General features: G+C 33.1%; 5 protein-coding genes across 6 annotated transcripts; 3 read left to right on the forward strand and 2 right to left on the reverse strand.

Moving 5' to 3' along the window:
- The first annotated feature begins 336 nt into the window (after positions 1 to 336).
- On the forward strand, positions 337 to 3000 carry LOC113872784 (stress enhanced protein 1, chloroplastic). Its single transcript, XM_027510603.1, has 4 exons — positions 337 to 479; positions 553 to 654; positions 1543 to 1718; positions 2224 to 3000. Exons 1-4 carry the CDS (start codon positions 434 to 436, stop codon positions 2326 to 2328), a joined length of 429 nt encoding a protein of 142 aa, XP_027366404.1. The 5' UTR covers positions 337 to 433; the 3' UTR covers positions 2329 to 3000.
- Positions 3001 to 4229: 1229 nt separating this feature from the next.
- LOC113873333 lies at positions 4230 to 6217 on the reverse strand. 2 transcript variants are annotated; one of them, XM_027511406.1, is made up of 5 exons: positions 6033 to 6217; positions 5872 to 5924; positions 5530 to 5579; positions 4610 to 4752; positions 4230 to 4521 (listed from the first exon to the last, which is right to left on the reverse strand). In XM_027511406.1, the coding sequence occupies exons 1-5, from the start codon at positions 6050 to 6052 to the stop codon at positions 4323 to 4325; spliced, it is 465 nt and encodes a 154-aa protein (XP_027367207.1). In that variant the 5' UTR covers positions 6053 to 6217; the 3' UTR covers positions 4230 to 4322. The 2 variants fall into 2 exon arrangements, with proteins under 2 accessions (XP_027367207.1, XP_027367206.1); XM_027511405.1 differs by having other exon boundaries at positions 4255 to 4521; positions 4610 to 4758; positions 6033 to 6106.
- Positions 6218 to 9793: 3576 nt separating this feature from the next.
- On the reverse strand, positions 9794 to 11561 carry LOC113872695 (probable LRR receptor-like serine/threonine-protein kinase At1g34110). The gene has a single exon (XM_027510444.1). It carries the CDS (start codon positions 11093 to 11095, stop codon positions 9923 to 9925), a length of 1173 nt encoding a protein of 390 aa, XP_027366245.1. The 5' UTR covers positions 11096 to 11561; the 3' UTR covers positions 9794 to 9922.
- Positions 11562 to 12597: 1036 nt separating this feature from the next.
- On the forward strand, positions 12598 to 17573 carry LOC113872560 (cyclase-like protein 2). Its single transcript, XM_027510198.1, has 7 exons — positions 12598 to 13106; positions 13477 to 13521; positions 13894 to 13966; positions 15159 to 15256; positions 16229 to 16299; positions 17068 to 17242; positions 17348 to 17573. Exons 1-6 carry the CDS (start codon positions 12659 to 12661, stop codon positions 17191 to 17193), a joined length of 861 nt encoding a protein of 286 aa, XP_027365999.1. The 5' UTR covers positions 12598 to 12658; the 3' UTR covers positions 17194 to 17242; positions 17348 to 17573.
- Positions 17574 to 18919: 1346 nt separating this feature from the next.
- LOC113872894 (cyclase-like protein 2) lies at positions 18920 to 22371 on the forward strand. The gene is made up of 6 exons (XM_027510771.1): positions 18920 to 19289; positions 19369 to 19413; positions 19513 to 19585; positions 19915 to 20012; positions 21058 to 21128; positions 21708 to 22371. The coding sequence occupies exons 1-6, from the start codon at positions 18941 to 18943 to the stop codon at positions 21834 to 21836; spliced, it is 765 nt and encodes a 254-aa protein (XP_027366572.1). The 5' UTR covers positions 18920 to 18940; the 3' UTR covers positions 21837 to 22371.
- The last annotated feature ends 1131 nt before the right edge of the window (positions 22372 to 23502 follow it).

The following is a 23502-nucleotide window of genomic DNA, read 5'->3' on the forward strand; positions in this document are numbered from 1 at the left end:
CATTCTCACGTATTTATTTTAAAAATTTTTACAGTGAGTTAAGTTAATATTGTCAATTTATTAATTATCAAACAAAAAAATTAAAAGTTTTATCAATTTTTAAAATTGAAAATGTTTTTATTTTAGTGGAAAAAATCTATATCAGTCAAATTAATTTTTAAAATATTTTGGAAATGATATTTTTTGACACTTTCTTTGTAATTATAAATATTCATATATTGCAGCAAGTACTTGTTAGTCACTTGTTGTTATTTTGTAGTAAATAAAATGCAGAAAATCATTAAAAGGGCCACGTGGGAGTTAAGGAGTCTGAAATATGAATGGTCATCGTGGAACAAGGATGAGACACTGAACGTTTGATCCAAAGAAAGAGATAAACATTAAACACCACAGAATTCGTAGGCACCGCATAATTGAGATAGTTGCAGTCACCATGGCACTTGCTCAACTCTCTGCTTCTCTTTCTCTCTCTTTTCGTGGTAAGTAATCCTTCCCTCTCTCCCTCTCTCTATTGTGTTCAATTTCTAACACTCAGTTGAAGCTGTGTTTCAGATGCTTGTGTTTTCACTGCACCAAAATTCACTGCCACTTCTCGCTTTGCCCCTCCCAATTTGGTTCCAACTCGAGCACCTTTCATCGCTGGTTCCCCACTGTGTAAGAGTTCTAGTTGTTGTGGTTATTCTTTGTCATATTTTACTTTATAAGGTGAAAATTGCATTCAACTAACTATATATGCCACTGTACTGTATTCCATTCTGAGTAGTGACTTGTTAACCTTAACTTGAAAATTGAATGCTAGCAATCTTATGTTCTCCCCAAATTTTTCTGATGTGGAAAAATATTTTTTTTGCATCAGTTAGTCGGTAATAAAAAAGTAGAACTTGGGAATTGACTCTATTTAGAGTACTATCTGCTTTGAATTTCATACTATGTGGTCTTTAAATTAAATGAAAACATGTCATGAATTTTGCAGCATATTAATGTAGGTTACAGCTTCCCTTGTTAACACATAGTACTATTTTTGGTATCCCAGACTTAAGTTGTCCCCCCAACAAAATTCAATAGCTTACTTAATAAATAAATAAAAACTGATGATTTGCAGCTTTGTTTCATTCTATTGCAAAATCTGGTATTTACTATCTGGGAAAAAGTGTGTTTGATCTTGGGAGTTAAACTGTCTTACTTTAGATTAGACCTTAAAAGATAAGCCTGTGAGCTAGCTAATTTGAAGCAACTGTAAAAAAATGGTAGTGTTAATGATAAATGCTATCTGAAAATATTGCTGCTGAATTTTGGTCATAAACTTGCAATATTGCTGCATTATTTGTACATTGTCCCTTTTTTTTTTGTTCAGTTTTGTCGCACCACAATCTTCTGGTCCTTCTTGAAATAATCCTTGAAGTACTCATAGTTGGGATTTGTGGTTATATCCATAAGTCTATGATGTCTTTACTTTATGAATTTAGGGGGAGGGTGGAACTAAAGTAATGTTGAAATAAGATCCCAGTTTAATGGGCTAAGTATTGCTTGACTTGTCTCTAGTGATTCGAAGAAGTCATGGAAGGAAACCCACATACAAAGCAATATCTGTTTCAATAAGATGTGAGCAGAGTACCCAAGAAGGAAACAGTTTGGATGTGTGGCTAGGTCGGCTAGCCATGGTTAGCTTTGCAATAGCCATTACTGTTGAAATTTCTACCGGGAAGGGACTCCTAGAGGTATGATAGTAATTAGTGGATTACTTCAGGCATGGCTTAGACAGCAAGCGTCTGTCTCCATGTTGAGCCATGATCTAATTTATTATTTTCATCAAATGATTAATTGGCTTTTGCCTCGCTTTCTTTAACTTTCCCCACCTATCAAAAGTTTACTTTGGTATTCTAACTGCAACATGTTAATTTTTCTGTCCTTTATTTTGTTTGACATCTAGTTGTAAAATTAAACTATTATTATTATTATTATTATTATTATTATTGTCATTGGTAAATCATCTAATCTGAGCATTTGTTCATGATTTTTTAAACTATCAAGTTCATATACATGTCTGATGCATCTAAGTAGAATCATTTCAAGTTTAAAGCTTCAAAATCAATGCAACTGACTACTGAAACCTTAGCTAATTCTATGCTTTATGCAATTCTCATACTCCTGACACCTATCCCTACCTCCTCTCTCACCCATTCTAGTGATTATTAACATTATTCCTGTGCTTTGATTTTGCAGAATTTTGGACTCACAACTCCACTGCCTACAGTTGCTCTTGCAGTAACGGCACTGGTGGGTATCTTGATGGCATTTTTCATCTTCCAGTCAGCCTCAAAGAACTGATCAATGTATTTAGGCTGGTAGTGTCTGGTGTAAATTCTGAAGCTCGCTGATTTCATTTTTTGAGATATAATTTTATCATTTTTTCTTGTATTATTTGTTATGTTGAAAAGAATTGGCGTTAAAGCCAGGAAAGTTAAAAGTAATGACGCCTTAAATCATTGTATGGCATCACCTTTCCCTGTTGCCTTTATCCAGGCTAATCTTATTTGTTGTGAAATCTTGTCCTCGTTGCATTAATTGTGAATTAAGGAGGAATTTCACTTAATCTCGTGAGTTTCCAAGCAGCATAATGCATCACTCACCCAACTAAAATTGACACAGAATATTGTGCATGTTTGGGGGAACCACTGTTATTGTGTCAACCGGGCAAAGAGGTTCTTACAGAAGTGTGAGTGAAGGATTCCAATTGTGGATCTTTAGTCCTCGGGGAAGACAACCATTCTATAAAGTTTAAACTGGGGGAAACTGTCAGAACCATACCAATTATTGGTATCCACGAGAATACCTTCCCTCCTTGTTGATGTACTTAATGGCTTCCAATTCTCACTTTGATATCCTTTAATAGTATATTATTCATGGCTATTGCACATGCGGCAAGCCTAAATCGGAACCGTAGGATTACCTTTGGTTTTATGCTACAAAATTTTGAAATTAGTCTAATTGTGTTGCTGTTCATGTTGTTTTTAGCTGTCAAATATGAAGATTTGAGGTGATAAATACTGAACATCGGTGGTAATACGTTGTCCTTTGATGGATCAGGTTTTAATGTACAGGATGTACAGTACAAAAACATTAACTTTACAAAGCATGGTAATAACTAGTCTTTTCGATTACCGTACCAATAGTTTTGTAACCAGATCGAGTCAAATGACACAATTAATTACTGTTTCCGGATTATAACTCATCTAAGTACAAGCATGGCAATCCACTGTACATTCTATTAACTGCTAAATACAGATTTGGTCTTCGTGGAGACGTTACTTTCACAATGCCAATGGACTCATCTTCGGGCGGACAGCAATGACACAGAATCTTAGAGGATCGGAATGAACTTATTAATATTCCAAGCGCTATGAGTCTACAATAGTACTATGCCATGTGTTTTCAGTCCTTCCTACTAGCAATATGCCAAAACAATGGCCTTACATGATGTAACCATTTGGACCGATATCCGATACACTGAAGGGATCAAAACCTGAACAAAATAACTCTATAGGTATCAAAACCAATGCACTAAAACCTGAACTTGTAAAATTATAAGGGCAAAAGATCAAACTTTTAAGTATATAGAGACCAAAATCAAGACAAGCAAATAATACAGATAAAAGTGTATTTTAAATTGTACATTTCTATCTGCTCCCCAAGTATCCAATGAATTCATCCGTCTAGGTACATTCAAAGCACTAAACCCATGTCAGGCCTAGGACGAGGCTCCTCCATCGAGATTCAAGGTCTTGATTGAGCATTGATCAACACTTCCAAGCAGGAAGCATGACATGATCCTGACCATATTCCTTTAACAAGAATTAGCCACAATTTTAGACAACATGAATGACTCCACCTAAAGATTGCCTTCTCAATTTCAACAGAGCCATTTTCTTATACTAGAAAGGAAAATACTTTTCTGAACCTTGTGTATGAATTATCAATATCTGAGGTTAGTAAGAAAAAAAGAATTTAAAGCTTGCCACAATTATCAATCATTAGTCACAATTATAACTTAAACCCTGCAATGTTCATAAAAAACTATTATAGATGGTGGTTTCATGTTTATCTGTATATTGAATTGTTATGCTCAAAAGCAAGTCGGTCCCACCTATTCCGTGGTACTGATATCAAAATCAGTGACCAACTACAGAGACTTCACTGAGACTACTTCAGAAATTCAAGATATTTTCATTCATAATTAGAGTAATTTAGTGCTTTCTGGAAAAAAATAGAATCATGGAAATATCTTGAAAATTGCGGATCATTACAATAGCCATACAAAGACACTACATTTCCATAGACTGTTGTCCAGTTGAGGCTTTCGATTTCTTCTTCTTCTTGGATCCATTTTTGTTCACTTTTTTCTTGGGTTGTTCCTCAACAATTGGTTGTGTGTTCTGTAGGTATTGATAAATGGCAGACAGGGGATCTGCTCGAAAGTTAGGATCCTTTAGAACCGCAGACAATCGATTTCCTTCCTTCAATCTGATGAACAGGGACAAAGGTTGTAAATAGAATGTAACATATCAAAAAGTTGACAATGCAATAACAAATAATGATGGGAAGCACTCACACTAGCTTCTGCCTAGATTTGCAATTAAGTTTGAAGTCATCCTCACGACCTGGTTTCGGTGATGTCTTCAACTCAGGAAGGGACTCTAAAAGTGAAGATAGGTTATATGTCTTCAATTTGTTCTGCCGCCTCTGTTGTTTGCTCTTTTTCTAACACAAGAAAACAACATCTTCAGAAACCAATAACACTCATGTTTTATGCATAAAATTAGACGGGCACCTATCTCTTAAAAAAACTTGATTAGGTTAGTACAACAATGATATCCTCAGGCCATCTTCAATGAAGATATGTCTAGAAATATTTACATATCCAGTAAATACATTAAAAATAAAGCTTCAGTCAAGAAAATTCACAACTTCAACATGTTATCTTGAAACCTGAAATTGTTTTCTTTCAAAGAGGAAAAAATATATAAAATCTTATGCTATTTTAAAATTTCAGTTAATTTTGATTCCACCAAGAGTCCAACAACTCAACATTAAACAGGAGCTCAAATTATATTATGCTAATGCATCAACTGTGTGCACAACATTCATTAACAATCACCCGTAGGAAGCACATACATGCTATTTAAAATGAAACTAAAAAACTCATTGGAATATTTCTGTTAACAAAAAAATTGCATGAGAGCGCATGTATGACTAACAGGGGTCAAGGCTTGCGTGAATATTCAATTTGACAGAATGTCTGTCCTATTTGAAGTTGTCAGGAACCATAGCGAAGGGGTAATGAAGAAAAGTAGCTTAGAAGCTTCAACATGTCCATGAAAAATACAACAGCTTAAATCAACAATTTGTAATCCGCAGCATAATAAAGTTAATTAGCCATTAAACTAAACTTATTATAAATCTATCAAAGCCCTTCCATAGTTCAACCAATCCATCTTAAGAACAATAATACTGTTGAATTAACGTTCTCACCTTACCAATAGACTTTTGGGCACTCAAGGAAGAAACAGCATCTTTCACCTCTGCAATAACATAAAGGATTGCAAGAAGTAAAAATCTAGACAGGTTTGACATACATATACTAATCCATTAATTACAGTAAAACCTTTATAATCATACATACCCAAATAAAACAGATACAAATCCTAACATAAACCTAGCACCTTAGAAACGAAATTTTATTTTCTCGTAAAACTGTTTTGCTCCGTATTAAAGATAAATAAAATAAAATCAAAAACTAGAAAAAAAAAAAAACAATAACTAGAAATTGTAATATTCTATTTTCAGAGAACAGAAATTGATCCCCAAACTCACTTGTATAAAATTGAAGCTTTTTTTCAAACTTGCGGTCGGGCTTTGAATTGGACCTGCACTCGCGAAAAAGAATTAGAAAGTCTTCGAATAGAGGAAACAGCAATCAAATTAGAAGTAACTTCAACATTTGGGAACTGGGAAGGAAAAGGAAATCCAATAACCTTGTACTTGTCTTGCCCATTGCTGCAAAATTTTAGGGTTTGAGGAGGAACAAAATCCTATTCTTGTAGATAAATGGTTTCGTTTGACTAGAAGTTAGTCTCTCTCAATGGATATTAGATATTTTGAGATGCTTCTTAATGGAAAGATAATAACATCGGAAATCAGAAATCGAAAATGTGTGAGCCACTGAGCTGAGTTGTGCGTTGGAGTAATAACAGTTCTGAAGCTGCGGCAGCAAATAGCTATGAACAGAGTAAGTCTTTGACATTTTATTTAAAAAAATATATCATATAATCTCCAAAATCTTTTATATAAAATTTTAGATAAATAAAATGTTTACAGATAATATTATCTTATACTAGTTTCCATTTATTTATATTTTCTGATTAAAAATAATAATTTAAATTTTAAAAAGTATAATATATATTAAAACAAAAATCATTGATAAAATATTAACTAATTTTTAAATTATATAAAATTGTGTAAACTTATCTATTTAACGAAAAAATTAATTTAATGAATTAATAAATAAAATTTAATAATTATAAAAAATAATTAAACAACAAATTTAACAATATATATTTTTCTAGTAAGAAAATTCATACCCGACGATACATATAATTTTAATTTTGTCTCAATAATATCTTTTATATATCAAAATGGGGCTTTAATTTCCCCTCAATTATAATTTTATAAAATATCCATCGGTAAAAGGTCAGGAAAAACGAGGAGTACATTTCTCAATTAGTTTTATATTACTATGTTAATATTTACTCTTTTTTTTTCAGAGAAAGTTTCATTTAAATTTTAAAAACCACATTAAAAAAATTATTAAAACCACTTCTCATTGATAAAATAGTTTTATTTTTAAATTTTAAATTCATAGCATATTTCAACTAAAATTAAAATGATATATGCTCATTTTTTTTCCTTGCATTTTAACTTGATTTTGATGCTCCGTACTAGATAATAAGTAAACAAATATCATAAATATATATAAAAATAAATAAATACAACCTAAGAAATGAAAATACACTGAAGCATTTTATTTTATTTTTTTGTGTATTTGTTATTAAGTGAATCTAGATTTATTTAATAAAAAATACGCAAAAAAAAAATGTTTTATTCTTTTTTATTAATCTGACTTCCTTTCTTTCACCTGAGCTCCTCTTTTTTTTTTTTCTCTTTCCTTCCCTCCCACTTAACTCTCGTTTTTCTCTCATCTAATAGTTTTCAGTTATTTTTTCTTCTTCCACCTAGCCCCTCCCATTTCCTTCTCCTTCAATCACTCTTTTCTTTCATTCAGTTCATTTCTTTCCTTTCTTTTTTATTTTATTTTTTCCTTCAATCACACTCAGTCTCCTTCCCCCTCTATCATCATCTAACTCTTCTCCCCTCTCCTTCACCCCCACTCATCCCTCTTTCCTTCTCTCTTTATCTAGTTTTTTTCTCTTCTTCCTATTAATCTTTTCACGTTTTCACTCTCTTTTACGCTCTTGCCCCCATCTCTCTCTCAACCTCCCTTTCTCTCTTTTTATTCTAATTTTTTTGTCACTCTTTCTAAATTCGCTTAAACAATTTTTGTTTAACTTAAACTAAAATTACTATTTATCAAAATTTGCTTAAGTAAATGAAAACTATAGCCTGCATTTCTTATTAAAATTGCAAGCCATCCAAATTTTTACAAGTTATTTTGATATCTAAAAATGATATTATATATATATATATATATATATATATATATATATATATATGTTTAATATAAATTAGTATAGCTGTTGATTAGAACTTTTGGGCATAGGAATGCAAATATGCTGTAAACAAAAGGCGACCATTTAATTAAGGCAGTTTAGGGAGAGAAAACAAAAAAACAAGTGATAATAAATATTAAAATAATAGTAAAAATTATTTATATGTTATAAAGTGAAGAGATAAAAAAAAAGGTAAGATTGTATCATTACTTTAAATTTAAATATTTTATAAACATTACCAATTTTAAACTAATAATAAATAACACTTTACTCTTTAACTTTAATTTCCTCACTTCAAACAAGTCAAGCCCAACAAAAATATAATCTAACTAAGACATACTTATTGAAACTGTTTGATCCTTCCAAATGAAATTCGAACAACTCTTATCGACATTGATTATACACAAATGAACATTCTCAATAGAAGAAGTAAATTTTCTACTTATAAATTTACACTAAAATAAATCTAAAAGAACTGGAGCTTCTTAAGTAAAGATGTAAGATGATTTTTGTCATTAAATAAATAATGTTCAATCAACGTTATTAATTGGACACTATTCAAATGTGCTTTTGGGTTTTGAGTCTTTTTGGCCAGAACATTACAAATTGTTATGACAAGTTTCCTTGTCGGGGAATCTTTAATAGTTATATGTTACTTAATCTTAATATATGGTAAAGACAATATTCGGCAAGATATCGTTTCTAGCAGTTTGATTACTTCATAGAAACACCCATCTTAGCCATTCCAATTATTAATCAGTGGGTGCTTTGCCTTTTATGAAATACTTTTAAAGCATATCTTACGGTCAATGATTATCGTTTCCTGCATCTACAACCACTGTTTTTGTTTGCAATGCAGTCGTATAAATAAGAACATGGCCTAACAAACATTCATTCATTTAGTTCATCACTATTGATGCTACCCACAGCAACAATAATAATAATAGGTGGTTGGATTAGTGTGTATCATCAACTGAAATTACATAATTGTGATTGAGAAACTATCACCTGCTGTAGGGCAATAAAAAAACAGTTCTCAAAATTTTATAATTAGTATTAGCTAAACCTAATTTTTTTATTTGTTAGGTATGTCTCATCCTTGATTGGTACTAATTAATCATATTAGGTACTAATTATATAATCTGAACATTCAATTTTAAATGGGAAGAATTTTAAGTATTTTTTAATAAGTCACTTGACTTTACATACACAAAGTGTTGCATTTTTTTTCATTTTCCTTGATTTTTATTACTTTATTTTAATTTAAGTCAATTTTCAAATTCAGTCAATCTCAATATTTAATTTTGTTTCCAAAGTTAGGGACTACAGAGTATTTTCATTTTCAAAGGGTCCAAAAGTAATCCTTATTTATAGTTTGTAATTGTTGCTAACTTGAAAAAACCATAAAATTTAAATTTCTATTTTCTTACTTAAATTAATCGACCACACGCTATATCAATGCAACAAAGCTTTATATTAATATTCTAAGTTTATCCCAATACTAAAGATAAACAGTGAGTATATTTCATATAAGTTATTAGAGTTTATAAAGTACTTAATACAAGATTGTTTAGACGGTGCATGCTTGATTTTGTGCATTTATTTTTATCGTGAATATTTTCAAGACACACCTGTAGCGAAGTTTAAATTTATGACTTCATACAAACTATTTAAACTTCTGACTGTTAACTTTACTTCAATGTCCTTGTGCAGTCGTTATCATCGTATTAATACTAAGTATATATTTATAATTGTTTATTTTTAACAAAATATAGAATAAATTAATTTAAACACCAATGATTTTTAAATACAAAAAAATTGAAGTTAACAATATTCATTGAATAAAAGATAATTAACATGTATATAACACGACAGAAACGTCATAGTCAGTGGGGACTTGGTTCCGCTTCGAAACAGATATGGGCCTCTAATTGTGGAAAATTACACGCATGAGAATTAAGAGGTATAGCTGTAACTTAAAATAAAATTTCAAGGTACTTATACCAAAGTCATAGCATAAGAATATATAAATATAATTACCATTGTATATTTTACAAATACATCTTTTATTCGGAGATTAATGGAGTTCTCTAAGAACAACCTTCAAAATAATTTAGTTGTTTTTTTTAACCGACAAACTACGGTTTCGGTCTTCCACGGTAGGCTTGTTTGCAAACAGAGGTGGGTTTTTGTGCAGGCGTGCACAGCTGTGAAGACATTGGACAACCTTGTAAACAGTTGTCCCCCAAGCTACCGGAAACCGTCGTGCCGGCGGCGAATAACTCTGACGGCGGCTTCCCGACGAGGTAGTTACCGTCTAAGAACAACCTCTTCATGGACTTGATCTTGCCGTACTCCAGTGGGATCGTGCCACGTAGCGAGTTGTGACGAATAGACAGAAACGACAAAATCGGATACGCGGCGAGATTCGCGGGCGCATAACCTTGTATTCTGTTAAACCCGAGGTTGAGTGCCACGAGGTTACTTCCTCCTCCAGCGGGTCTCGAGATCTGAACTCCCGTGAAGCTGTTGTTGGCCAAATTCACTTGCTGCAGCGACGGCAAGAGAAAGAACCAAGACTCTACCGTTCCGGTGAGTGCGTTTTCGCTTAGTTCCACCACTTCCAATTGGTTCAACCCCTCGAAGTCTTGTTTTTGGAGTGGCCCAGATAGAGAATTGGTCTTGATCGCGAGTTCTAGCAAGTTGGGTGGTAGTTTGGGGATTGAACCGGTTAGTTTATTGAAGCTGAGATCGATTCTGCGGATGCTGGTGAGGGAATTGAAGGAGTTTGGAAGAGACCCAGAAAGGGAATTTTGTGAAAGGTCGAGAGACTGGAGAGATTTGAGGTTGGTTATGGAAGGAGGGATTGAACCGGTAAAGGAATTGGATCGTAGGGTAAAGGTTTGGAGGTTGGAGAGGGAAGAAATTGAAGAGGGGATTGGGCCGAAGAAGGAGTTGTCGGCGAGGTCTAGAGTTACGAGTTGAGTGAGTTGAGAGATGAGTGGGGTTAGTGTGGCTGAGTAACCTGCGGGGTCGAGTGTGATTTGATTGATTCGGGTGTAGTCAGGGTTGCAGGTGAGGCCGCATATGAAGTGGGTGCGGCGAGGGAGTGAGCATGGATCGGTGGTGAAGTTCCATGATGCTAGGCATGACCATGGGGTGATGGAAGAGGGTTTGATTGAGGCCTTGAAGGCTTTCAAGGCTGCTATATCTGAGGCTAACGTGAGGGCTTGCACGATGGAGTTGCTTGTGTGAAAGGGAAATAGAGAAAGGTAAATTATAGTAAGGCAAAGTAAATTGAGGTTTTGCATGTTGAAAAAGGAAACCTTGTGCGATATGTGTGGATGGAGATGCAAATACGTGTTTTGATGATCCCTCAGGAGCTACTAGTTTGTATCATTATCGGTTTGGGCTCTGGAGTGGCAGATTGGTCGAGTAGTTGGTGGTAGCATTTCAATTTTCAAGGAAGAAGGGGCATGTCTCACGTACAATTTCTGATATTTTCAGGGATCAAAAGCAAGAAAGTACATGAATGAATACGAGAAGCGATAAATATTAAATGATGCTGCGAATGGAAAAGATGATGAGCAGGGAGGAAAGTGCCTCCTTCTCTTCTGTGGTGTGGAAGCTTTAAAGCGGGGAAAACAATGGGGACAACTCAGTTGACTAAATTGTTGGAAATGTAGGTGCATCTGATTAGAGGTGCACTGCACACCCCACTCGCTGTGTACTACAGTATATGTGAAAGATGATAAACTTAAAATGTAAGGTTTATTTTACATTTTTTCTTTTGAGAAACAACAAACAAATTAAAGATATATTCGAAAAGAAGGAAATTTTTAGATGAGTGGTATAAAGAGAGAAAAAAATTATAGCTATTTTCTTTTCGTATACAATCTAACTAATAATTTTTGTGTCATGTGTGATAAAAAAACTATTTTTATTATTTCAACATTTATCTCGATCACGAAAATCAGTATTTACATCGTACCATTATATATTTTTAATTTTTTTTCTCTCTCGTATGGTGTCCAAGCTTAAAAAGAAAAAATTAACAGTAAAAGCTTTAAAGGTAAAAAAAAAAGAAGAAAAAACACTATATAGTATTTGAGTTTATCTACGGGGGTGTCTCTCACAGATGTCAAAATAACATTTCTGATGAATGAAACATACATAAAGATTAATAATAGCATGAGTCCATAAACCTCCATAGAGACTTTGGGTTGGGCCCTTTTGTTTGTGTTTGTGGGTTTCTCTCCTTTTTGGTCAAATGTTAGGTGTCTTGATCCCTGCCTGCCACCTTTACTGGGCCTTGCTGCTTTGCAATTTCCGATCTCAAGGGCTTCTGTAATACATATTTAATGTTAATGTTAATTTAGAAAAAATGATTATTTGATTTTATAATAATAATATCTGTTTTATAAAATTCACTCAATTTATTATTTAATATTATCGGATGTATCAAGTCAAACTCAAGATGTATCGTGTTTAGACTTTCACTGTATTTTATATCATTTGTATTGATTTATTTACTGAGACTCGTTCTACCAAATATTTTCTCTTAAATTTTTTATTATAAGTATTATTTTTGAACTTATTGATTGAAATTTGTAAAAAACATTAATGTATTAAATAGGTATTATTATAAATATTGAATCGAGAAAATAGTGCAATACTATATAAAACTCATTACAAATTTATGGCTGATCAGATTTGATTATCTGAAAAATCTTAAATAATGTTATATTTAAATAATAGTTAGAAAAATCATTTGTTAGAATATTAGAAGAGGACAATGGGATACTCCAAAATTCAGCCTAACAATTGTTAAAAAAATAAAAGAACAGAACAGAAAATAAACTTCGTCAATCCGAATGTGGCCGCGTGGGGTAGAAACGGTGTCAAGTGATCGAAGCATGAACTCTCTCTCACTATTTACGTTTCTCTGTGCAATTTCTTTACACTCCGTCGCCGGCACTTCCGTCGCCTATCCTTCCATTCCCGGCGCCGATTCCGATGACTGCTCCTTCGCCGGCGATGACAGTGTTCTCGTACCTCCCCGCCGAGAGGTATACGATGACGGACGAATCTTCGATATTACCCATAGGTACGTCCCTGAGATGCCGGTGTGGGACTCGAAAGAGGGACTTGGTCACTTCCTGTGGCTCCAAATGAGCATGAAGAATGGCTCCCAAGCTAACGACTCAGCCATGAAGCTTGGTGTTCACACCGGCACACATGTCGACGCGCCAAGTCACTTTTACGACAAGTACTTCGACGCCGGCTTCGACGTCGATTCACTCGACTTAACACTCCTAAACGGTAGGGCTCCGTTCAATACGCTCTGCAACTTTTATCATTTTTCAATTTCTTGAGCTCAAATTTGAGATTCATACTTTGGCGAAACTGTATCATTAGTGACGAATGATAACAGTGCATTAGGACACCGATTAAAAAATATTTTATAATAATTGAAGTTTATTAAATGCTTGGTTCTCATTCTTGACAAATTTACTTGGTAGCAGGATTCGAATTATTTTATTGAATAATCGTTATCATTAAAATCAGTAATATTAATGATAATATGAGTTTGATGCTTTCCTTCTTAAATCCCAATTTTCGAATTCTATGGTTGCTGATTTATGAATTATTTAGCTGCTGACTACTGATATACTACTTGCTCTGTTCATAGGCCTGGCACTTTTGGTTGATGTTCCACGAGATAAAAACGTTACCGGTATGTCTAACTGATGATCTTGATATTGTTCGAATTTTTTTTTCCAGTTCTGCTCTACACTGTGTATTGTATGAATGTGTACATATTTTTTGTTTTAATTGGTCTGATTTTATTATATTCATATCAATTCACTATTTCTCATGAGCTAAAGTTCTAGATCGTCCCACACAATAAATATGTCAGGAAATTATGCTTGTCTTAGCACTGCTGCTCTGCTCCCAAGCATGAAGTCGGATGGATGTGATGCTTTCCTATATTCAGACCTGTTTTCTGTGCCATTTTATTTCTGAATATCTGTTATGAACATGCAAACTTAACCCTGATATCATTTGTTATGTTTGACTAAAACATACCAAATTTATCTTTTTCTAGCTGAAGTTATGAAGTCCTTGAATATCCCTAGTGGTATACGCCGTGTGCTCTTCAGAACCTCAAATACTGATAAGTAAGTTGTACAGTTAACATTTATCATAACTGCTATTGGAGGATTTCTGCTCTGTTTGTCTACCAGAAAATTGACTTTAATAAGTTTTCTCATACTTGCTTTTCAAAGTGCTTCGCTGAGGCAGTTTCATAGTTCTTGCATATAGTCATATACAGGAAATGTGTTTTGCTTTTGCAAATAGGATTATTATTTAGATTATTGCATTATTTATCTTGAAAATTATCTCTATGAATTTAAATTAACACAAGATCAACTCTAATAGTTGCTTTCATTGTTAAAACATAATTATATAAATGAATAAACAGTTTTGACAATGATTCATATTTTGTTCCAGAAGTTAAGTCTGCTCTCTTGTAGTTTTGAAAGTGTGGGCAACAACAAATTTTCTACAGATTGCATTGCATTCATGTACTTTTTCTGTCTTTTGGTACCTTTCTATTGCTCATAATCTATTTTGGGCTGCACATTGCTAGTCGTTGTAGGCTTGGTTGTGTATCTGAATCTGTTAATTTCCACATAGGTAATTGTAGTTTCCTTCATTTCATGTTTATGGTCTATGATGAATAGGTTATTGGAGAATGGAGACGGGATGGCTTGTTGGCAGAGTTTATACTTTGTGAAAAAACTGGCTAATTACCAGTGATACATAACAACTCATTGACTCTTACGGAGAGTTTGGAAATTTGGAAATGAGTTCTTAGCTATTTATTTTAAAACTAATTTTGTAGGTGAATAAAAACTTTAAATCAGAATTAAGAAAAATTAAAATAGAAAGACAGAGAGTAAGAGGAAGGAAAAAAGATCTATGATTCCTAATGCGTGAAACTTTGTGGGAGAAAATAAAATTACAAAAAATTAATTTATGGTATGTTTGGGAACCACCATTTACAAACCTTTATGGCATGTTTGGATGGTGAACAACAGAGGGAATGGGAGGAAGGAAAAGATTTTGGATGAAAAGAATTTAAATAAAAAGTTTATGGTGCCTTCTCCCTTGTCCTTCCTTTCCCTTCCTCCAAACATACCCTCAAGTATGTTTGATTTGATTGTGCAATTTTAACCTTGATGATACACAAATTATAATATGATATTAACCTGCAATTTCAACCTTTAGCTTAGCGATATACTGATATTTATTTGTTAATTAGAACATAGAAGCTACGTGTGAGCTAAATTTTTGTTTAAATGTTAGGCGACTCATGTTTAAGAAGGAATTTGACACAAGCTATGTGGGATTCAAGGAGGATGGAGCAAAATGGCTGGTAGAGAACACTGATATCAAACTTGTAGGTGAGATATGAATCACCTTTTAAGATTTGGGTTGCTTCTTCACTAAAGCACTTTCTCTGTCCCTTTTTTGATTCATGACTGGGTTCCATATCTTTGTCTGCATTTTTAATTTTTTTTCGGTTATATTTATCTTTTAGATCAATATTCTAATCACTTCATCATCTAATATCGTGAGTGATTTACTTATATAGTTTCCCTTGTTACACTCTTAGACTTACTGTTCTGGCCGTTTCTCTTGTCTTGTATAATGAATTATTGATCTTGGCTGTCATGTGGGAATGTTTATTTGCACCACTTTTTCACCTGCAGTGTAGGATATTAGTTATCATTGCCTTTCTATACTTTTAAATGCACACCTTGGTAATTGTACGAGGCCTAAGAATTATAAATTCATTGCCCTTGAATTTTTTAGTTCAGCAGTCTGTTTACCTGTATCCCCTGATACCAACATAGTCACAGAAGAAGTTCATTGTTGTGATAGCATCACTTTATCCTAGACATGTGTTGTGTAACCTAGCACCTCAGTGCTTCACTCTTTTTTTTTTTTTTTCAGTTTTCTTCAATTTGTGAATTAATTTGAACTATTATTCATTGTGGCTACTTTATATGTGTAGCCCTTTTTTGTTCCACAGAACTAAATACTAAAAGCGTGTGTCTAGGAGATATCAAATTTAGGCAATGAACATTGAACAATATAAAATTAAAATTTAGGGTTAAATGTGCTGATGACAGAGCAATTTTCCCTCATTCTCTTCTCTATCTCTCATTTCTATATATAATATTAATAATAGAAAATTGGCATGCACTTTTTTAGACCCCCACTGCATATTTTAAATTCAATGTTAACTTCTTGTAAAATGGAACAGCTTCAGTGGAATTCTTTTGCTGTTCCAATTTTATGCTAGTTATATATTTTTATCTTGTGAAAGTTGTTATTGTACTATTTTCGATTTCTGGTTATATAAATGGCAGGAGTTGATTACTTATCTGCTGCTGCTTACGATCACTCCATTCCATCTCATCTGGTTTTTCTGGAAAGCAGGGTAAGAAGTTATTTGTCTTATGGCAAAAAATTATGCACTAGTTACTCCTCACTATTAATTAGCTAATCACTCATACTATCTTGTTTTGGAAAACAATAAAAACTACAAATAAGATCTTATGGGCCAAAGTGTATTCGTTAGTGCCTCACATTCTGGATTATTTACTTTCAAACATGTTTTGGTAATGGTGGGTTGGATATTTAAAGTTTCATTTTCAGCTAGATGATGGCAATATCAAATTATCAAATGAATTTCCCTGAATAATTTGATGTCGTGTTCAGGGAAAATAGCTATTTGTATTGGATTGCTTTTGCACTTGTGTCTGTCAAATTGACGTACTATTATGTCTGACCACAGACTTATTGATTATTTGAAAATATCATGGAACTTAAGTATCACTTAATCACTTCACTATTTCTAGTTTTCTCTGTTGTTCTTAATAGAATTTTATAGCTGGTCAGGTTTTATCAGCAGAGAATGTTAGTTTCTACTGCTCAGCCTACGCTTTTTGTTTGTTCGTAATGGATACTTCAGTTGATTCATCTTTACTTAATGTTCCAACCTTAGTCCACCTTTTTTGGGTTCAGTTGTTGATGAAGTAATCCAGATTTGTAGGCATTAGCATCCTTATCCGAGAGGCTGTTGCCTCTTGGAAAATAGTGTTTTTAGTTTATTTGCAAAGATAATTGTAGTTCTAATCAGTAGGAGATGCAACTGATCAGAACTGGCATCAATAAGTAATGCACTAACAAATATCAACTGCATCAGGAAATCATTCTTGTGGAAGGCCTGAAGCTTGATGATGTCCCAGCAGGAATATATTCACTCAACTGCTTGCCTCTTAGGTTGGTTGGTTCTGAGGCATCACCAATACGATGCATTCTGATCAGATAATGGGATCCATGTGCGTTTGTGGTGGTCAAAGCTGGTTTTCAATTGCACGGTATGAACGTACAAGGGGTTGTTCCGTTTGTTCAATATTTTTTCTCTGCATTATCATTATGCTTATTAAGTCAAATGCTGATGCTGAAGGATGAAACTGCCGCAGGAAACAACCCAGCTCAGGAGATTATTAGTGGTGTGCACAAGAAGCTGTTTGATTCAGCTAAGTTGATGGTAGTGTGTTGAATAGTCTTTTTTTGCGTGCTTGAGTTGGAAAATACTAGATAGCGCTTGTCTAAGTATCTGTTGTTATCAATTATTGTGATTAAACTTGAGCGGCGGACTAGAGTTTGCACCTGTAATAAACTAGTGTTTTCAACATGGACAAAACTTGGGTACGACTCTTTTTAAGTATTTTTACTATTTTTTTTCAATTAAGATTAGAATTTTATTTCAATAAAAGACGAATATTTAATATAAAAAAGACCTACTGATCTGCACTTAAAACAGCACATGCATGTTCATTCTCAATAATACACCGACCTGTTATTTGTAATAAATATTAACAAGCATCTCATATGCTATAATGAGTGGACTTGTTATAACATTTAAAATTTTCACTTCAAAAAAATTTATTTAAATTTTCTGAGTGATTAAAAGTATAATTTCTTTAAAATATGATCATTTTAATTCATTTATTCTATTCCGCTTTGAATTCGGATTTGTACTATTCTAATATATTAAAAATTTTCAAATAAAGTAAAAAGCTGTTAATAAATCATCATTTTAGTATTTAACGTTGTAAGTTTTGTTTTTAGTTTTATTATTAACTTAATACTGTATGTTAGGTTCTAAAATGTTGAAATATTTATCATATTAGTTCCTGATGTTAGACAACAATACTAGTTAATAGAATTATTCACATTATACACTAAATATCTTTTTCGCATGCTAACCTTCAACTGCGGTTGTGTTGGTGGTTCAACAATAGATAGTAAGGGAGGTTTAAGACAAACAAGAAATATGTTAACTTTAAATTTTTGTCATACAAGATGAATTTGAAAAATTGAATAACTATTCTTATAAAAGACACGTAATTTTTTAGTGTAATTAATTAGGTTAAAATTTAGTATGATAGATAGGCAATTTTGTTAGTTATTATAAATGTTAGACTGTAAAAGTATTGAGAAATATATTTGAACAAGTACGGGGATAAAATGTTTACTAAGTTAATAAATAAATAAAAATGACTTACAAAAACTGGAGACTAAAATTGCTTTACTTAAATGAAAATATTTTATAAAATATTTTTATTATTTAAATATTGAATAATTAATTATTTTTTTACTTATTATTTTATATATACATGTAAAAAGGCACTCTGAAATTTTAAAAAAAAATGGTTTTTTTATATAAAAAGTGTTGAGTTTAATTTTGGTATATTTTTTAGTTTAAAAATATTTTCTTTTGTGTATATCAGTTAAATTGAAAATATATTCCTGAAAAATCCAAATAAAATATAAAAAAATGATAAAAAAAAAAAGAGAGTAAGCTCTTAAATTTAATTTATTTTTGAAATTGTATAAGGTTTCAAAATTTATTTTTTATTCATCTTTAATATTACAAAATATAAATTATTTTCAAATAAATAATATTTTATAAAATGAGAAACTATCGAAAATTTTTTGTTTACTGGACTAGGAAGTAGCATCTCCCTCTTGCTCTTAGAAACAAGGAACGGAAAAATACCCATCTAACGATGCAGTGTGAAGCGTTGTCATTGATTGTTTGCGCCTTGGCCGTCGCTATCTTGGCGGCGAACGGCGACGACAACCTCGTCCCTCCTCGGCGGGAGGTGTACGATAATGGTCGAATTTTCGACATCAGTCACAGGTACCAACCCGAAATGCCAGAATGGGATTCAAATGATGGCATCGGGCAGTTCCTATGGCTTCCAAAGAGCATGAAGAACGGGTCCCTCGCTAACAACTCTGAAATGAAGCTTCCAACCCACACCGGCACCCACGTTGACGCCCCCGGCCACGTCTTCGACCACTACTTCGATGCCGGCTTCGACGTCGACTCACTCGACTTACACATCCTTAATGGTCTTCTTCTCTTTTTCTTTTCTGTAAATATTTTATCATCATATTGCTCATTGATTATTAATTTTGTTACTGTATGCAGGTCCTGCTCTGTTAATCGATGTTCCAAGACATAGTAATATAACTGGTATCCATTTTTCTTTTTCTTTTCATAAGCAACTTTCTGCTTATAAAATTAGATTTTGTTAATTTTTTTATCAAATGAAAATATATTTTTCTTTCTCAGCTGAAGTTATGGAATCGTTAAATATTCCAAGGGGTGTAAAACGTGTACTTTTCCGAACGTTGAATACTGACAGGTAATTTGTAATGATTGGTACTGCTTTAGAGAGCATTACAACATTTTTTAAAGATTATACAATTTCAAGAAATACCGTTTATGCTTGAAATTTTGATAATCCACATATATGCATGATGAGATCTTAAGCAAAAAGAAACATAGTTATGTTGTACAAGCTGCGATATCTAGTATGTACAGTTCATATAGACCTTGATAATCCACATATATGCATGCTTAGATCTTGAGATTTTAACCTTAATGTGAAACCTATGATATCATTTTCACAATCTTTGAACGTCGTAGCTCGTCTGATGCCAAATATTGAACTAAAACTGGTTAAACTTTTAGGCGGCTTATGTTTCAGAAGGAATGGGTTACAAGCTATGTAGGATTCACGGTGGATGGAGCTAAATGGCTAGTGGAGAACACTGATATTAAACTTGTAGGTAGGTATAAGTTGTTTTTCTATATTTGGCTGCTGTTTCCCATGGGCATTTTTTTCTGTCATATCTCCCAAGTCTAGTGGCTGGGTTAGTTTTGCGCTTGTAACTGCTGATCCTTAAAATTATAGTGTTTAACTCTTTGAGTTCATAGGTTTTTCATACATGTCATGCAAGATAATTAGATAACATGAATATTTGGTCCATTTTCTTGCTTTTAATAAGATAAATAGCTATAATTTTTTCCTTTTTTAAAATGAAGGGGCAGAATAATTTTTACCATCTGTATGGGCAAACTAGTGAGCTGGACGTGACGTGCCTTTATCATTATGGTGCCTCTATCTATTGCAGGATTTATTTGACGTTGGAAGTGCAGCATTGCAATTAGTTTGTTTTGTTTACAATAGAACTATTTAACTAGTTTCCTTGAATCTTAACAGGTGACTGTATGTTTCACTGTTTCATTTGTTGTTGATATTGATTTATGAGAATTATGGCTCGTGAAATTGTTTCAGAAGGTTACTCTGAATCTTGACCTCCTTTTTCCTTGATCTAGATCACAGTGATTAATAGGACCTAGCAGAACAAATAGGAACAGGGTCAGCGGTAGTTAGATGGTTGAGTGTCTGTTTAGTTAGTTACAGTTAGAATCTATCAAAGGGATAGATAGTTAGGCCCAGGGGATTGGGCTTAAATAGCCAGAGAAAGGTAGAAGAAAGGTATTTGGGAATTTAGATTTGAAAAGTGAGAAAAGGTTGGTTCTGTTGTGAAAGGAGCAACCCTTTTGTGAAGGGAAAAACCTTGAAAGGAGAATTCTCTTCTTGAGTTCTTTGTTAGTAATTTCTCTGTTTTTCTCTCATCTTTAACTCTGAGAACTCAGAACCAGTTTTTGGGCTGCACAATGTTGCAATAATTTTTTTGCATCTTCAATGCATGCTTAGCTGAATCATACCAAACTACCCCCTTTCTTTCTTCTTCGACTTTTCACATAGTTATTTTCTTTTCTTCTCAATTGTGTTATCTAACTTTTTTCTCTTATGATGCAATGTAGGAATTGATTACCTATCTGTTGCTGCTTACGATTACTTGATTCCATCTCACCTTGTTTTTTTAAAAGACAGGGTAAGAAAAGTTCCTTTCGTGGATGATAGTTGTTGTGTTATATTTCACTATTGGTTACTAACTTACTAATGATCCCCTACCCTTTTTGAGTTAAAACGAATCACATCTTTAGGCCATTATGGTCATAGTACCAATAAAATAATTTTTAATCTCTGTATTTGTGGTGGGTTCTATTCACCAGTGGAAGCTTTGGTTTGACCCAACCGATATAGGTTCCTGAAAAATAGTAATTTGCGTAGTACATGTCAACGAACAATTACTTCAGTCACCTTTACTTTTGAAGCGTTTCATAGCCATTAATTCATTACCTTACTATTTTCTCAATTTAAAATGTTGTCTCACTGTCTCCATATCAATCCCTATTTGTGGTTGATATGGTGTCTTTGTTTCTGATAAAATATTTAGCTTTTTAGTTTGAAATATAATTGCTATTAATTGGTGCAAGATGCAGTTTGAAATGAGATTGCTACTTTGCGTCTTCAGATTTTTCCTTGCATAAACAAAGATTGAAAACGCATCATGTTTCTTGGATAAAAATCAGAATCAACATGACCTGAACTAATAACTGCAATGCTTCAGGAAATCGTTCTCGTGGAAGGCCTGAAACTTGATGATGTCCCAGCAGGATTATATTCAGTCCATTGCTTACCTCTTAGGTTGTCTGGTGCTGAGGGATCACCAATACGATGCATTCTGATTAAAAATTAGTGCAAGTGAGCTTGAGGTGGCCGACCTTCTGTTTCTTGTTGCATCCTTTTTCGCCAAACCCCAGATTTTGTAGTTTCTGGGGTGAATTATATAAAAAGAAGTGAATTCTTCTATTCAGTCAATAGCTAACACAGCATCTTGAAATCGCTGGAGGTAACAGTACTGTCTCGAATGCTGTACTAAATACATATCATCAGGGGTTTATGTATGTAAGAGGGTTGCAGCAATCTTAGCATTACGCCGAATATGGTTTTCTTTTGTATGCTAGGTTGGACGCGAATAAATTGGCAGTGTTCTTATGAAGCAAGATAGTATCAAATTGGCAGTGGTTTATGCTTACCCTCCTTAGAAACATGCATAAACACCTGAACTCTTGTCATTTTGAAAAAGAAAAAAAAAAAAAATTGTACGTAGATAACTTGCACCTAGTATAAGCACTTCAAACTTGGTCCTCGTTTATCTTCTTGATTGTAACTGAATAAATTGTACAAGTGGCATGCAGCATGCTTATAGAGCAAGATAGTATCAATATTGTGCATAAACTTTGGTGGCTTATGTTTACAGTTATTAAAACAAGCGCATAATAATAATAATAATAATAATAACAATAAATAAATTGTATATAGATAATTCCCAGACGCTTTTGACTACTTAGAATAAAAAAATTAAAATTAATACGGTAAAAATAACTGCGTATATTGGTCTCAGTTCAGTGTTCACAATGACGGGTTTGGTTCCCAAATCTACTATCTAGTGGCAGCAGAGGCTGCAGTACGTTAATGGATTCACAAGTATACGAGCAGAGCTTGACGCCTCTGATCGATTGAACAAACGCATGCATGCCGTTATGTTATGTTCTGATCAATGTACGCCTGCATTCTGACCCTGTAGAGATCTAAATACGTGGCCACATTGTGTGAACTTTTTCCATATCATTTAAACTATGGTAATATAATCTTATTGTTGAAAGGCTCCACTACCACGGCTACCAATGTGAAATTCAAATCAATCAACTCACCTCCCTCTTCATCTCTCAATCACTGTCAGACCTTTTCCAGAAGGTAGCATTCGTTGATCCCTCGAGAGTGGTACCGACCAAAATAGACATATTATCATGGAAAGATGTGGCACTTAATTTTACTTCCTTTTGTTTTCTGCTTATGCTATTGTCACCCAACACTTGTCTATTCCATACCTTGCACAACCTTCGTCTACTTAGATAAATTTGAAATTTGAGAGTTAGATAACGTGCTTTTAATTTTTTTTAAAAATAACATAATCTACACTGTATTAACACTAATCAATTTAGTTTTTCATATCAAAACACATTTTTTCTTTAGCTTTAACAATTATCAATCGATGTAATGTTTAAAATTTAATATCTCTGGTCAATTTGGTCTCAACATTACAAATTCAGTTAATTTAATTCTTGAATTTGACAATCATCATCATTTTGGTCTTTGTTTGGTCCAACGTTAGAGAGCAAATTAATTGATGCATGATAAAGTGACTAAATTGACTAATGCACGTTAAAGTTTAAAACTAAAATAATTTAGTATTGTCAAAATCATAAATTAAATTTAAGAATTAAAATGATAAATAATTATTAATTTCAAGATTTTTTTTTACAATTTTAAATATTAAGATTATCAATAATTATAATTTT

Source organism: Abrus precatorius, unplaced genomic scaffold (assembly GCF_003935025.1).
Source record: "Abrus precatorius isolate BTA unplaced genomic scaffold, Abrus_2018 Scaffold7, whole genome shotgun sequence".
NCBI lineage: Eukaryota > Viridiplantae > Streptophyta > Magnoliopsida > Fabales > Fabaceae > Abrus > Abrus precatorius.